Genomic DNA, 16754 nt, shown 5'->3' on the forward strand with positions numbered 1-16754 from the left:
ATACATGTTTAGTGGCTGGACCCATAGCCATTCAGGCTAGTCTGGGGTACCCACCAGTGTCCATAACTGAAGTGTGCTACATATTCGTTTCCCATTCTCCTTTTATTATTAGGCCTTCATCTTAAGGTTTCTCGAGCAGTAATGCCATAATATTCCTTATCTACTTACTAATAATATTGTCACAAATGACAGGAGCAGAAGTGTCGAAAATCATGTTTCAAACTGAAAGTTTAATGAGCGAACTTGTGCCAACCAAAATAAAACACGAGCGTTGAGACAGCAGAAAAGCGGGTGGCGATTTAGCGGCGTAATAGCAAGCCAGAACGAGACTGACTTGACAAAGCCACAGGCAGCTCTTTATCTAGTGTGAGCCGTCACCTCGAAAATTCGGCGCTGATAGTTCGAGCGTCGAGCTTGGTTGGGGGTGAGAATGAACAGGCACTTTCGAGAACAAAAAAGTAGGACGAAATGATTAAAGTTACGTCCCGAGTAAGAATAAACACGAATCTTCTAGAAGTCCGTGACCGAGTGTTGTTGCTCGGCCACGTGTGCGGCCATGTGACTAATAAGAGCTGTAATTGTACTGAGATATATTTCACCTACGCTGATGTATATTCAAGTATAATGATCTGCTTATGATGAAATATTTTAAAAGACTGCTTTGAGAAAGCTAGTTTGTTCTCGTTCCACCATTTCGCCTCCGCTGGTATGGTTTTAATACTTAGGGCCACTGTGCCGTAGAAAACCACCAATGATCGGTGTCTTGGCGCTTCTTAACTCGTGCAGTTTCCCACCACTGGCGATGCCTTTGTTAGTTTATTATTTTTTTGTATTATTGGTGTTTAAAGGCATTTTTGATTGCCGCTGCGTCCTAAACAAAATAAACCACAATGCCGACCCCCGTGTGGCACTCTACGCGTCTCGTCCAGTGGTAGAATGAAAAACACTTTTCCGGTCCAATGACCTTATCAATGTCAGGAATTAAGAGTGTTTTGCAGATATGGTACAGCTTTAATGTGATGCTTCACCTTTTCTTTCTATAGATGTCCCAACCAAGCCATATGTAGTTCCCATTGAGGCTCCAAACACCACAACCTACGAGATTTCCCTGTCTACAGTGACTCCATTCCCCGTGACGAAGTATGTGCTCTTCATCAGAGCAGAAAAAGTAAGTTTGAGCCGTTTTCCATTTCTATCACGCTTTTTACGAAAGAAGAAGCACCATGTCAGAAGCGTAACAGATTTAATTTAACATATAGTGCAGTGTATTTTTATCACAATCATTTTTGCTCCCCTCAGCCATATACTGTAATTCTCTGCATCCCTAACATAATATTCATATTATAGAAATGATATTTAGTCCTAGCAAAACTGTATTTTCACGGTGGAAGTATCGACTATGCACTGCAAAATCGCCGGTGCACAGTTTGTAGGTTTAATGACCACCGGAAAGGAAGCTTGACATTCGTGATTTTAGAAGCAATCAGAATAGTGGGTATATAGGGTATATACGTAAAAAGTGTTGAACATCTTAATCAGAAACATATATAAAAATGGAATCATCACAGCTCAAGTAGAATGTCTAATCTAGACAAAGTATAAACTAAAAATCTTGAATTCGAATTGGACTCAGTATATTATTCGCAGCCTGTAGAATATATGAAAAAACGGAGGGGATAAAATAAGCTAATGCAGTTATTTAGTTAAAACATTCGCGTTGTCAAAACGACTGAAATGATTGTACATGTTTTCTTGATATGTTATGCAAAAAATTCACAATCAAATGCACGCCTCTATCATTGAGCATATTTAGGTAATTTTAACCTAGGCTTCGTTGATCTAAAAATGATTCCTAGTGAGAAACATAGTCAGTGGGTCCAATGAACATATGAAGATGCGTATGATCATATAAAAACTTATATGCTACTTATATAATTTATGTAAGTTTTGATATGTTTATTGCACAAATCATATAACAATTTTATTTCCTTTCGATTGGGGTATAGGCCTGAATAAAGAATTTAAATGGACCAAGAAAAAGCAGTTGTCAGTGGGAAACTGGATGACTGTTTTATTCTCCAGCGTTTAATCGTCTCCATAGGATATCACTCCGAACATCTTACGACGTATGCAGGAGCGGCTGTTGGCTTAAATGATATTTTTGTTTGCTCTCTGTTGCCACTCCTGATGCTTACGGCCCCATTGATTACCTGTTGCTAAAATATCAATTTTTTTTCTTTTTTTACTAAGCTTCGAGGAGAGGCAGGGCTGCCTGTTCAGCGAAAAATCAGTAGCTGTGAACAAGAAAACATGTGGAACTCCTAAGTGTTTTTGTTTTAATTTTCTTGTTTTTCCAAAAACAGTGCGCATGAACAAAAATTAATAACTCTTCCGTGCTTTATAAAAGACAGATGTTTATTATTACTACTAGTTTGACAAAGTGAAGTTAATAATTTTGTGGTTCCTTTAAGAGTATGTTTAAACCATAATCACACCTCCAACGGTCATTAGATTTACGGTTTTAATAACCCTAGCATCTTTTTACGCCAATCTACTTCAAATCTGGAATGTTTCTACTTTTCTTCATGTTTTACGTTTTTATTTTAAAGCCTGCCTCTCGACGGAATGGCCCTCCAAAGAATATGGTTCCTGTACGTAACATATACTCAGTCACACTTACATTGTTACGTCATACTATTTGTGCTTATTGGCAACGCCATTCCACTTGCACGCACATGATGAAACAGAGCTCTTGTTGCTTACACATCTTTTTCTAATCCTTTGGTCCCAAAAGGCGGTCATTCAGCGGAACGGCCTTCAAAAAGATGCTGTGATTGTACGTAATAGTGACGCAGTTCACTCACTCGTCGGGGTGAAATTTGTTCTGCAAATTCATTTACTTTTGCATGAGCTAAACTTTTATCCCTCTTTATTCTTGTTCTTTTGAATTATTACACCTGTATTTTTACCTGCAGTAGATTGAATTTCGTTCTAAAAACACAATGAAATCGGTGAAAACTTTCTTTGAATGAACTTTGTATGATCTGTCCCAGTACACCACTGTGAATCGTATTCCTGAAACGTAGTAACATGTAAAATATCATTGATGGCCCTGTATGTGCTCGTATCTGTATGCCTGTAGTTGAGCCTACCTCTATATTTTGTGCGCATACCGTGCATATGGCATGGTTAGTGCTTCGTGCTACTGTGTATGTTTGCTCATGCTGGCATTCTTTAGTTCATTTTTTATCTGTTGTGTCCCCTACCAGTAAGGCCTGTCCACACATGCAGCGGAGCGCTACAAGCATAGCGCTGACCTCGCGCTAAGCGCTTGCTGTCGGGAGCGTTCACCAGCGTTGTATTGCTCCGCCAAAACTGTTGCTCATGGCCGACGATAAGTAGCTGACGACCCGCGAAAAGCTCTACATCAGCGCTTCGCTGCGTGTGAGAACCGGCCTTAATGCATGCGTGTAATGAATCACTGAAATAATGTGCATTTACAGTAAACATTATCGAAATAGGATTCACATGCTTGTCACATTTACGCGCTTTTCTCTAAAAGGTGTGAAGGGTAAATACGCAAGTTAAGTTTCAAGAAACAAGATGCAGGCACCATAATGTAAATTTCGCAGAGGGAATAAGGAATTACTATATTTAATTAACATTGCATGCCCTGTCCCGGACATATAAGCTGAAACGTTGCTCTGCATAACGTGCGCGATACTATCAAAGCCCCAATCACATTTTTCTGTAAACTGTGATGCACGCTGACGCTAAGCCAACTCCCTTCCGGTGCTCGCTCTGCCACACTGCACTTCCGTGTCGTCTGCTAGTGCGAAAGTGAAGGCGCTATCCCTCCATTTAATCAAAACGTAAAACATACTATGCAATATACTGCAGATTTTTATCGCGAACTTTCTCAAAACAATTTCTGCAGAGCCCCATCTTATGATCAAACATTGATCAGAGTCCATAGTTGAGTTGCTCAAACACACATATCTTTGTATTCGCCAGAGACATATTCGAAAAATCATGAGCCATTCCACTCCGTAAAGGTGCATGACCAGCGAAGCTGTTTTGCGCACGACACAGAATTTTTAACAAAGGTACGAACTATCGCCGCCTCGGGGAGCCGGAGGAACATAGACACCCGCGACGGGACCGTCACCCCGGGAGAGCGGAAGGAAAGAAAACTAGGCACGCAAGCGCTTGGAATAACGACAGAGGGCGGTGCGAGCGTAGGCATGTCCGACGCGGGTCGTACAGCGGCAAATCTTTGAGAAACCTTTATTATCTACCTGAGAGTGTACTGATCTTGAAAATCGTGCCTATTGTTAACTAATCTACTGAAAATGCATATCCAAGTGATGAGGCCTATAAGGTTTTGCACAGAATGGAGCAATTTTGCATCAAATTCGGGACCTGAACTTTTGTTGACACGCACAAAAAATCCACGGAACCCTAGCCATAAACAGCTTGGCTGTAGGATTCCAAAGTGCCGATAAAAGTGCGTCAGACATCTGGGCATTAAAGAGTATTGCCCAAGGGAAATAGCATAGAGAATTTCGTTCGCGACTGCGAATCGCATGATTCACGCTTACAGGGATAAAGATCGACATGGGGATGTACCACATGAAAGGCGTTCTCGAGCTACGAGGGACGAGGAGAATCACTAGCTCGTCGCAGCTGCATCTCGAATATACCCTACTCACATTTGTGGCGACATATCCGTGATTCAATCTGCCTCGAAGAAGGCGCCGCGCTACCCTTGTTTTGAGACGCAATAGGAGGCTATTTGGAATGTGATGCATCTAGATTGCAGTGACACACCAACTTACTCAAAGTGTTTCTCGTCAAACTGAGCGCCTCTGATTCTGCACTCGCATACTAATTCTCAAATTCGCTGATCTGCACAAATCTCTTAAAACAATTCCATCCTTAGGGCTTTTTTGGTGATACGATATATTTCCCCATGGCGCCAGGCTTATGTGAGTTCTGACCCCAGCACCTCTACTGAACTATAGTACCTTGTACGGTGAAATCGTGAAGCTGCGACTTTGTATAATGAGCTCAGGAACTTGTGGAACGCGTCTTTTTAGCTCCTTTCTTGTTTAAAAACACGTTTCGCTAATTTCGAAGTAAGATTCAACAAACGCCTTATGATTCTATACTGTGATCGATAACAGATCTTGTCAAATGTCAGCGTGCGAAATTTCTTTCTTTTTTATTACGGTCATCACGTTTTCGGAACTTCTCGTCCAGAATTGCGTCGAAATGCAGACGAAGAGGCCGTCATTTTTCATTTTATTTCATTTATTTACACTCAAGGCCGAGGCATTACAGAAAGGAGTGGGTGAAGCAAACACACACAAAAAAAATAATAAACGCTAACATAAACACAATAGCAGGGTTACCACAAATGGTTGCAAACTGCAGATTTCAAGCGGACAGTGTCGGTGATCAAGGCGATGGAGGCGGGGAGGTGTTTCCAGTGGGCGCAAGCCTTGGGAATGGAGTGAATATGTAAATTAGTGCGGCTGCTTGGCACGCTAATCTGGTACTGGTGGTCGCTGCGGGAGGAAATATATGATGGTGGCAAAAAAAAGAATCACTGAGGGGAGAGTTAAAATTATATGTCTTATGAAAGAGACAACGACGAGACATTTTACGTCACAATGAAAGATCGGGTAAGCCAAGGTTAGATTTCATTGAGGACACACTGGCAGTACAGAGGTAATTCGAAAAGATTAAACGCGCGGAATGGTTCTGGATGGCTGCTATTTATAAAACAAGAGAGTTAATATTAGGGTCCCAGATTGGTGATGCGTATTTGAGCTTTGATCGGAGTAAAGATTTATAAAGCAGGAGTTTTAGGTTAGTTGGGACTAAGGAAAAGTTTCGCCGTAGATAACCGATTGAACGATTGGCGTTACTTGTGATTTGGTCCACGTGATTTTCCCATGAAAGGTTATCAGAAATTGTAATGCCCAGACACTTGTAGGGGGAAACCTGCATTAAAGAAGCATCCTTAAGTAGGTAGTCACACGGTAACACGATTAGAATGACATGAAATTCTCGCCGACTTGTATTTGGTAGCGTTAAGTTTTGTTAGTCAGGTACCACACCAAGATGAAATAATATCTAAGTCAGACTGATGGGCGATCATAAGGATCCAGAATATGGCGATAAATAACACAATCGTCAGTAAAAAGTTTGATAGATGAAGAAATGCAGTTAGGTCGCTAATATAAACAAGAAAAAGCAAGGGCCCAAGCATTGACCCCTGCGGGACACCGGACGTTACGGGACAGTGAGGGGAGCTATGATCGTTGGCCGTTACAAATTGCGTGCGATTAGACAAAAAGCATTCTATCATTTTTAAAATATTAGGGTCAAGGTTAAGCTTACTTAGTTTAAAGAGGAGCAGACTATGAGAGACAGGGTCGAATGTTTTAGAAAAGTCGATGAAAATGCAATCAACTGTGATTAAACAATCCATAACAGAGAATAAGCCGTTAGTAGAGGCAAGTAGTTGAGTCTTACACGAGTGATTTTTCCTAAAGCCGCATTGATGAATACTGAAAAAAAGATTTAGTTTCAAGGAAGGACACAATGTGACAATAAACGACATGCTCCATGAGTACGTCATGAGGCTTGCAGCCGGGAATTTTTGTCAACGTGCCAATAGGCGGCGCCGAAAATGCATAAAGTCAAGAGTTCCTGGCTTCTTGGAGCCAGAGTTGCGCGTTCATCCCCGTAGCACCGTCTTTCCTGCACGGCATGTTGAGCCTGCTCCTCACGTGACTGAATTCAGCGATTAGCGGCGCCGCGCGTTCGAGGCGCGCGGCGCGCTCAAAAGTAAAGGAACGTTTGCAGGGGCGCGCGCAACGTCTGCTTTCCTGCACGGCATTTGATCTGGATCCTCACGTGATGAGATTTCATCGAATAGCGGCGTGGCAGCACGTGGAAAACAGGCACGCAACTCTGGCTCCCGTAGGGAGCCTACAAAGGAACTCTAATAAGGTTTATTAGAGCGGGCGCTTGAAGAAACTCTCGTGATTCAGGCGTTTATCCGCAGTCCTGCTACAGTTGAGAGCCAGAGCCCTATATGTAGAGAGTTTGACCATTCATTGGGAAGTATAGGAGGCAAATCAGAAGGCGCCATTGGCCGAAAGCGGGCTGGGCGTGTTCCAGAATGTCTTCACAATTTCGAATGTGGCCAACCAGCACCCGGAAATAATACCCTGGCGGTGGTCGCGAGAAACGAAATTAATAATGCGTCGGAGTAACTCTCGGTGACTGAAAATATATTGCACGCGATGTTTCAAACCCGATCATCCAAGACCATGGTGGAATAGTGCAACTAGCGGAACGATCGACATATTCCGTACGCCAGGCGCAGGCCGGGAATCCAAGAGAAACACTCGCAGTCGTAATCGCAGGCGCTGGCTAATTTCTCAAGAACGTGTATTTCGTCAGTGTTAAGATGATCGACACCTCTTCCATAACGCAAAAGCACAGAAATTTAGCGGGTCAAGATATGTTGCTTATTTTGGCTGTTCTTACCAATTTCCTTCCAAAGTTGACTTCAAAAAAACTTTTTTCTTCACCGACATATGTTTTGGCATGTTTTTGTATCGGAATGTGTAATCACAATCCCATTAAAAAAAAAAAGTAATCTCTTCAAGGTTTTTTATTCCTTTCTTGCTTTCTTTGATGGCCCTTTGCACGCTTTCTCCCCCCATCCAGCGCTCTCTAAGCTACTCAACATCGACAGGAGTCCTCATGGCATTCCCCTGTTAGCACAGTTGGTACGCCTAGCTACATGTCTAAAAGGGCGCGCCTGTTGTATTACCACGTTAAATACAAACATCCACTTTCTATTCTCTTGCACAATTATTACAAAACAATAATGGTTTAGGCTTGCCGGGAAGCAAAACACCGCATTTGGTGTGTCGGTAGTATCACATTGAATGAAAAGCCGTCTTCTAAAGATACAATATTTTAGCTTTTACAGAGCAGAAAACGGGGATGATTTTGGGACTGTTCAACTGAGAACAGCTGGTGGAACAGTAAAGCTGCAAAGTGCATGTCGTGTCTTTCCGGGCATTTCACGGGAGGTCACTTTTCACGCATGCGTTTCGTTTTCGTGATTGCCGGCGCGCTATGTTTCTTTTTGACGTTTGCACGCACACCAGGCGCTCTAGTTTGACATAGAATATTATTAAAAACTAAATTTTCATCTAGAGCATGTAGTCCATCGCGCTTGGGTGGCTCGTGTAACCGAGAACGTGTTAATTACGGCCGACGTCTAATACGCATTGTTCGTTCTGGCGCAGCACGCAGACGAAGTGGACGAGTGGAGGAACATTACCCTGCCCAGGCATCATCAACAGAAGACTGGCTCTAAGCATGCCACAAACTATCTGATAACTAATTTAGAGCCCGGAACCAAGTATGAAGCCTACGCGGCCGTAAGCAACGAAAAGGGCATGAGCCGGCTCACGGACTTCAAGTTCACCACTGCATCTGGTACGTCGTGTTTGTTCTTCTTACCAACCGTTTTATTAAATTACTTCTGATTTGCAGCAACTAAGACTGTAATATCCCAAATGTTTCTTTTTTCTTTTTAAGATAAGTGGTTTCTGGAGTTAAGGAATGGGAGGTGCAAGGGAATTACTTTCTTTACATGAACATAGGTCGCCCTGTTAGAAATAGAAATAAGGTCAGCAAATACTTGTTTTTTCTATCGCAGATGAAGATGAGCATTTAAGTTTAGAAAAAAAAAAACCTAGTGTAAAGGACGACATAAGAAAACTTTTTGGGTCCGAAAGTGCGACGTGCGCAAGGTCTCTGAATATTACGTTTCAGAAGACGTCTCATAAGACACATTTGGTCCAAACCTTTTCTGGGTTTTGCCGTTTGAGATACCTTTCTCTAGATCGGAGTAATTTTAATGAATCGCCTTCTTGTGGAGGGAGAGACGTAAATCGTTTACGTAAGGTGGTCACCCTATGTTAGAGTGACTTTTTATTTCCTTGCAATTCTTTCTGGTGGTGGATTCTTCACCTTGCATTGCTTCTTTTAAAAAATGCTTATTCAGTTACGACATAATCCCCAACATGGTTTTGTGTCCTAGGTTGGGGGAGGTTTTATTTTTCTGTATCTTCCGCCATTGCTGTATAGAAGAATGGTAGTTTTTATTCTTCCGGCTAGAAACAAAAAGTGTGATATCTGTTACACTTTACTCACATTTATAAAATCAATCTAAATATCAAAATGTACCAACACTGATATGGCCATAACTATAACCTATAACTGCATTGGCTCATTCGACACACTTTTCCAAAGGAAATTTAAAATAGTTTTCACATTGCACATGGGGCAGTTTTCTGCTTGTTTAGTTGCATTTGGAAATTTTGTGGCTGTACATGTAGTAGTGTGCCCAAGACAGCACATGTTTTATGCTGCATCTGGTTTTGGTTTGCTATGTCTATGTCACAATGCAGTTACTGGTGATGGGCACCAAGTCTTCTAACTCAAGTGTTAAACATTATAACCTTGCTTGTGCTTTATATTAGACTAGTAGCAAAGAAGTTCAGTGTTCAGTTTTTGTTACTTTTTAGTTCAGTTGCTGTGGCATGCTTGTACAGCTTGGTTTACGTTGTTTTCGCCCAATGCAGCGCCCCCTAAAACGACAATGCACACCAAAGCCACAACAGAGGTTGAAACTGGTCTTCAAGCTAATGATCCTGGTAGCGTAATTACCCCGAAAACTTTTTTTGGGTTTCTATGATAGCATGCATATCATTTTGTCTTGCACGCATGCTGATTTTGGCTGATGCGAATTTTTTATTTCATGCTTCTCTGCATGGTATTGAAGCCTCTTTCACAAATTCGAAGATATCAAAACATTCATGTAATGGTAATTCTCAAGGCTTTAGTTAACATATTTAGTAAAACGATTATTAATCAATAAATACTTTGCTCCATGATCCGGGAAGAATCTTTCATACTGACTTCTTACCTGACTAAACATCCATATGGTTTTTGTACAAACAACAGTGGAGAGTCTGTGTAACCCTTGATACCTCAATACTGTCGAGTCATGGCTCAACATCTGCATCCAAGTGCGTGGACTTCTAGTAGCAGTAAAAATAATGTTTCGCTGTTTTTAAATTAAGCGTAGCAAGTTGCAGGGCTAAGCCTGAGTTACAAGTTCAATTCTGCAAGAATGCTCATAAAATATCTCCATAAAAATTAAAATCCATCTACACCACGAAAATCTTACATATTCCTACATGTTTTTTTTATCCATTCCAGACACCTTTCATAGCTCAAGCTCTAGCGGACCTATTAATTTCATTCCTAGTTCTCTGAAGCTTCTCAATCGAATCCCTCTCAATATTGTTAACCTTCTAAAACTGTTATGATGACAGTTTTCGTTTTCTTGCTAACATTTTATACTGCCCTGTATTCGTCTTTCTGTTCATATTTCTTTTAAATTTATTCATTGTATTGTCTTATTCTGCAATTCGCGTGGTTGTTTCTTCTATTTAATAATTAGCCAAATTTTTTTTTTTACTTTTGGGACCGATGCCCATTTGTTAGCAGCTACTGATTGTAGAGGTGTTGCTGTTACACATGTTTTCAGTAGTCAGTATGCTTACTAATAAATGTATGTATATGTTCAGGCTACAACTAACAACGTATATGTTAAGATTACATTCAAACAAACCACAGATGTATTTTTAAATACAAAATAACGCAGAACAATACTTAATGGTAAATTATATGTTTCCCTAACCAAGAACGAATTAAGATATGCAGTGACTTAAGACATAGCCAAGCATAGTGCCCCAATTTGGGGCCGTGCAAACAACTGTTCCATTAAGAAGAGTAATGTCTGACAGTGCCCATAAAAATACAGATCATCTCTTGCATTTCTTCAGAGTTGTAGAATGAAACGTATACGTGGTCAGTATTGATTTGTATTTACCTTAATTTAGAAAAACTATACCGCATATTGTTTTGTGAGCAAGTATTTGTGATTCCTAAGTTGTGTGAATGGCAGATACATCACAATGAGGAATGTTTTTAGTATGTAATATACTAACAACAAAAACCTTTTGAAAAGGAGAACTCAGACGAAAATTCTGAACTCTGTCCATACGTTTATTATACAGCATCCGACAGCACTTTCTAAACCCTCATTTTATTAAAGAGTTCAAGTAAAGGTGGCAGTATTTTGCATATCTCTTTTATAAATCTGTCACATTTGTGTATTCAAAATAAGATTGAAGGACCAAGGAAATGGAATGCTTCTGGAAATATACAACGTGCTTTTCTAGGTTTTGCTGATTTATTTAAAAACAAGCCGTGAAAGCTACACTAGCGCGGCTTGTGCACGTGAGTTATACCACCAGTGGAGCATAACATAGGAAGCTAATCATCATGATAAGCCGGATAATGAACTAAAACGTGTTAATTAACTTTATAATTACGGAAAATAAACATATGGCTTCAATGAGAAAATTGCTGAGGGTCATTGAAAACCACTAAATCAGTCACTTTTTGCAGGACTTGAAGCACGTGGGAAACAGGGGAGGGGGGGGGGGGGGGTGCGCGCAAGTTACTAGAGAAACAGGCACAACGCTGGCGGTGGGTAAACGCGGATGATATTCTTGTCAGCCGCGTTTTTTGCCCGCCAGCCGAGCGTCTGTTGTAACCTTAGCGCACCCCCGTGCTTACCGCGCGCTTCAAGCCCTTCTAAAATTGACTGATCTACTGGTTTTCGATGACCCTCAGCAAGTTTCTAATTGAAACCATACGTTTACGCTCAATAATTCGAAAGCTAATTAACTACGGTATTTACTCGAGTAATAGCCTCACTATTTGTGAACAATACCATTGCGTCTACTTCCCCGCAGAACGCATACACAGCCAATCATCGCGTTGTTCATAAATAGCAGCGAATAGCTAGGTCGAGAACACGATTCTCCACAAAATTGCAATATTTTTAGATGGTATCTTCGCGTAAAGACGCTGTCTCTGTCCCGTAAATTGCTGGAATCACGCTGTCGCTCGAGGCGATTGGCAATCCGCGCGCTCAGCGGAAAAGCGATCCCTCGGGTTTTCTTCCTAAACAGTGCGGCTATTACTCGAGTAGATATGGTAATATTAGTGAATTATCCGAATTTTTTTTACAAGTAGTGCTATCTAATATGTTCCTTTGGCCGTATAACTTACCTGCAAAAACAAGCAACATCCTACATATTATAATGAAGTCAAAGTAATGAATATGATTCCCAAAGAATATTTAAGTTTTGTTTAGATTAGCTTTAAATTCAGATACCTTTATGGACAAAGAAGGGTGCATTCTTTAACGGTAACTTTTTCAGGGTCTTATTTGCCATTTCTCACTTATGTACATTATATGAGGTTGGTGCGAAAGTAAAGTCATTACATTATTTTTTCGAAACATCTACTAGATTTATAAAATACATTTATATGAATGATTATTTCATTCACCATTCACAATTAGTATTTCTCAACCAAGTTTATTTTTATCTTTGAACTTCAACCAACGGTGAAACACTAAATTTCGAAGACGTAAAAATTCTGAATCAACTTCGCGTATCGTCGCAAACATATTTTAGGATCGTCGTCGCTTGGAAGCAGGTGGCAATCAGAAGGCGACAGATCTGAACTCGGAGAGCAACTTACAAGAGTCCATCCAAATATCTCAAGAGTTGTCGTGTGCACTGGCTTGTCTAAAGTCTAAAATTGTCGTTCAGACAGTCCGCAATTATTTTATGTTGGGCTGAACTCTCAGACTATTTTTGTCAACATTTTTAATTCTTCCATGCACCACTCAGAGCTTATCGTTGCTCTTGGTCCGAAGGAAACGTTTGTCTGCAGAACACCAACTTTTCAACAAAAGACGGCAGTCAACGTCCTCGGGATATATTTACGAGCATAAATTGCAGTATCCTAGGTTCGTAACGATGTTGATCACTGCTAATCTTTTGACTCCTATAGCGTTGCAAAATTAACGAATGATAATATGATGGTTCTCCTTATCAGTTGTTCGTTGTTTACCGCCACGGCGGTCTCTGGCCAGCCGCTTTGGGGCTTGCATGAAATGACCGCTTGACCATCATAAAACCCTTGGACACCTGGTCTAGTTCTGTTATATCGGAATTAACATTTCGACGCAATGCTTCATGTGCGTTTACATGCAACTTCCCACGTGTTGTATGGTGAGAAAATCGATCTCCATCCGGTATGTCGGAAATATCAGTTATTTTGACTTACCTACGCAGTAAAAGACAGTTTTTAACTCTCGACGCGCTGCTATCTGCTCTGGCTACGTTACAGAAAACTGCCATTTGCTTTGGTACGCGTAAGGTTTTCTTCTCGGCTGCAATAAAGGGTAGAAAAAGAGTAGAGGGTAGAGACCTTATTTTCGCACCTGTTCTCGTATTATTGAAGATTTTTTTAGTCAAAATCATTTTGGAACAGCTTTCAAATAAGCATTTGGTTTTGGTCCATAGTGCAATACTTTATATACATGCTCACAAAGGAAAATATATTAGTAGTGCTGTTCAAATCAACAAAGCCATAAGAAATATAAGTCGCAATGTGTTATATTTCCACATGATGAGGTCATATAATTAACTACTTCTCAAATAAATTTGTCATACACTTTGGTCTAAGAATAGGTAAATTCCATTGATCAGCTTTATATTAGAAAAAATTAAACCAGCTATTCATTCCTATGAAGAAAGAAAATTGTAAGACTGAAATTGTATATTAGGACAAATGAAGCACAGTAACATTATCAAGTTTAAGCTCTCGTGACGTCGGTTGACATACATAATGATAGCACAAAGAGAAAATGATTTTGTTTGTTTATAGTGCACGGTGCCTGTTCATAAAAACTAAGCCCCGCAAAAGCTTTTTGCATGTCGTTTTTATTAAACAATAACTACCTCAAAAGCCATAGACACATGGGTACATTTCACCTAGTGCAAGATGCCCTTCCATGCGGCATCTCGTAAGAGTTAGGCCAGCTATCATGCATGTGGAATGTACCAGTCAGGGCAAACTATCTATGTTTGTTGGGGCGTTGACTCATGCCTGCTTTTCTTCGTGTTCTTACTTGTGTTCAGATGCCCTTCAAGAGGAAATTAAGGACGATCCCAACGCGGGGTCCTCATCCACCCAGAACAGGGCGCTGTCCGTCCACATGGTTGGCTGCATTACCGTAGCACTGCTGTCTCTTTTTTTCTGTTGAACTCGTCGATCGCCATGAGCCGTATCGTATTTCTTATGCCATCGGAAGAAGACATCTGACGTAAAGAGGTCGACCAACAAACTCGTTCCTCAAACACAAAAAGGATTTTTGTTCCGAAAAAATGGATCTTAAAGATACCAATGCATAAGGCACATGGATCTCTTCGATAGGCTTTCTTCCTCGGCTTTTATTACTTGAAAAAGTTGTTGGACCGTGGGGAAATGCCTGAGTGAGCTGAGATGAAAGATCCAGGCTCTTCTGCTGGTTCAAGTAAATCTGTGTTTTGGGGGATGTTGGAAATGACCCTGTAAAAATAATGTTGGGTAGCAGCAAGATAGCGTAAAAGTTGTCCAAACTTCTTGGAGTAGTGGTAATTGAGAACGAGCGTGAAATGAAAGATGAGTGAGAGACAGTCTGAAATATACACATGTTTCCCAACTTCGGAAGTTTGGGCAGCTCCTGTTTTTATCTAGCCATTTATTTTGCCTTAAACGTGCACAGTTCTTGTACTTTTTTACTTGAGTGACATTCACAACTATTGCTTTAGCTGAATATGTTCTCAATCCTAAAATTGGTGTCACATTACAATGATTCACGTGTAATCTGAGTAAAAACAGGCATAATAGACGACAGTGTTCTCTTAGATAATCCATGTGCAGCTAACGAACGTCTAGCCCTGGAGTGTCTCCCTAACAGTTAGCTCACAAATTTCAGCAGCGCATTTGGGTAATGGTATGTCGTCAAGTGCCACCAACAGCTCAAGCAAATAAATATATAGATAGCTTGCCAGTTTTTAGAATAAAGCATTTGCAAGTCGTTTCTGAACTGAGTATCCTAAACATGACTATTTATGGTTGATGGGACTCAAAAATGTTTGCTTTGCTTCAAACTTCCCGATGCTTGTGGCGATTTCGTGGTAAGGAAATGAGAATGTTTTAGCTGTAATATATTTTATGCATTATGAAACATTATACTTAATGCCTCTTGTATCAAGCATCCCATCCTGTTACATTCATTTATCGTGGTTTACTGTGGTGACAAGTTACACCCACCCTTTCAGTGTTTTGTGCATGCTTTTCTTTATTGAAGTTGTGTTTTGTATAGTTTGTTTCACAGCGCTGTAAACAAAGACGAATGTTGCAACTTCATTTTCACATTAAAATAAACTCCCTGTAGGAATGCTAGCCGAAACTACTACAATTCATTGACAATAGGAGTGAGTCTGAGCATTGCATCAGTGTGTTGATATTGCAACTGTTGTGAATGGCATCTATATGTGAAGGTCTCTGTTCTCAATAAGTATTTATTTCGCTATCGATTCAGGATGTAAAAGTGATAGTTTCTGAAAAGCAATCCCAGTCAGCTGCCTTGGAATGCTTCAACCCTGTTCTAGAGTTCGGCACCTGTATTGAATGCAGGACCTTAAGCACAAGTCACTGCAAAAAATCTAGAATGTACAACAGACTCTCTAAACTCTTCGCAACAATACTGCCATGTGTGTAATAATTGTGAGGGCGGATATTATGTGCTGCATAGCTCCTTATTCATTTCTGATCCGCTAAATTATTGCTGGTAGCTATCACGAATGCATGCTTTCGAGAGTAGTTTTATGCACAAGTTACATACTCCAATTCGAAGCTTTCCAGGTAGAAAGCTTTCTACTGATCTATGAGATGCCAGGACAAATGTAGTTTCAAAGTACTTTCTTTTTTGTTTGAACTTTGTTATTTCAGTACTGATTAGTATATCTGGATGCTTAATTGTACATTCCAAATTACCGCGGCAGAAATTGTTTGCAGCAGTGACGTCATGATCTTTTTCACAGTGCGGCCATGACACCAAAGTGCCTCTCAGTTCTGGCAAGATAGAATATATAGCAAGATGAATTCAACTCAATCTGTGAGCTTTTGCAATTGCCTGAAAGACCAGCCCCTTTTTTTTTACCTATTTGCTCGCAAATAACCTTTCTGGAATGACTGAATATTGCTGTGCTGTAGTCCAAACATTTACTGAGGTACTAGTAAAATACGCTCGTATCTGCAATCTTAACACTTAAAAACTTCTTGTTCAAAGCCTGGTTGTTCTCGCTATGCAAAAGAGCTACTAGGAATTAAGCAAAGTCATGCTTCACCACTGCAAATAATTTCTTTGTATTTGGAATTTACAACGGAATCGAGACTTGTGAACCTGTGAATGTTCTGTCAATAAACGAAAAACCAAAATGTGTATCAAGGTGATTTGTGATCTTCTTGTCGCGGCGGACTGTCGCGGAATTAATTTCAATAAGAAGAGTGCTATGAAGTTCGGGTGGACGTCTGGTGACTTGGAAGCACGTCACAATCACATTCATTGGTCAGGCTAGAGCCTGTGCATTCCAGTGACCTGCCAAACCATGACGCGGTGAATCTGCCCAATACTTCGGTAACAGGTGCTGCCCAAAGTTGTCTTTGTTTTT

The 16754-nt window shown here is 40.6% G+C and overlaps 1 protein-coding gene across 7 annotated transcripts in view; it reads left to right on the forward strand.

Moving 5' to 3' along the window:
* LOC8031230 (limbic system-associated membrane protein) overlaps positions 1-16525 on the forward strand; it is a 247857-nt gene extending 231332 nt beyond the window's left edge. For 4 of the 7 annotated variants that reach the window (XM_029972120.4, XM_040223457.3, XM_042289162.1 and 1 more), the window contains 4 exons: positions 1044-1168; positions 8340-8532; positions 9684-9755; positions 14175-16525. In XM_029972120.4, coding sequence (XP_029827980.3) covers positions 1044-1168; positions 8340-8532; positions 9684-9755; positions 14175-14299 — 515 coding nt within the window. In that variant the 3' untranslated portion in view covers positions 14300-16525. The remainder of the gene's footprint in view (positions 1-1043; positions 1169-8339; positions 8533-9683; positions 9756-14174) is intronic. The other 3 variants (XM_029972123.4, XM_042289166.1, XM_040498864.2) reach the window with 1 other exon arrangement.
* Positions 16526-16754: the final 229 nt, after the last annotated feature.

Source organism: Ixodes scapularis, unplaced genomic scaffold, assembly GCF_016920785.2.
Source record: "Ixodes scapularis isolate PalLabHiFi unplaced genomic scaffold, ASM1692078v2 PGA_scaffold0__279_contigs__length_252992795, whole genome shotgun sequence".
Lineage (NCBI taxonomy): Eukaryota > Metazoa > Arthropoda > Arachnida > Ixodida > Ixodidae > Ixodes > Ixodes scapularis.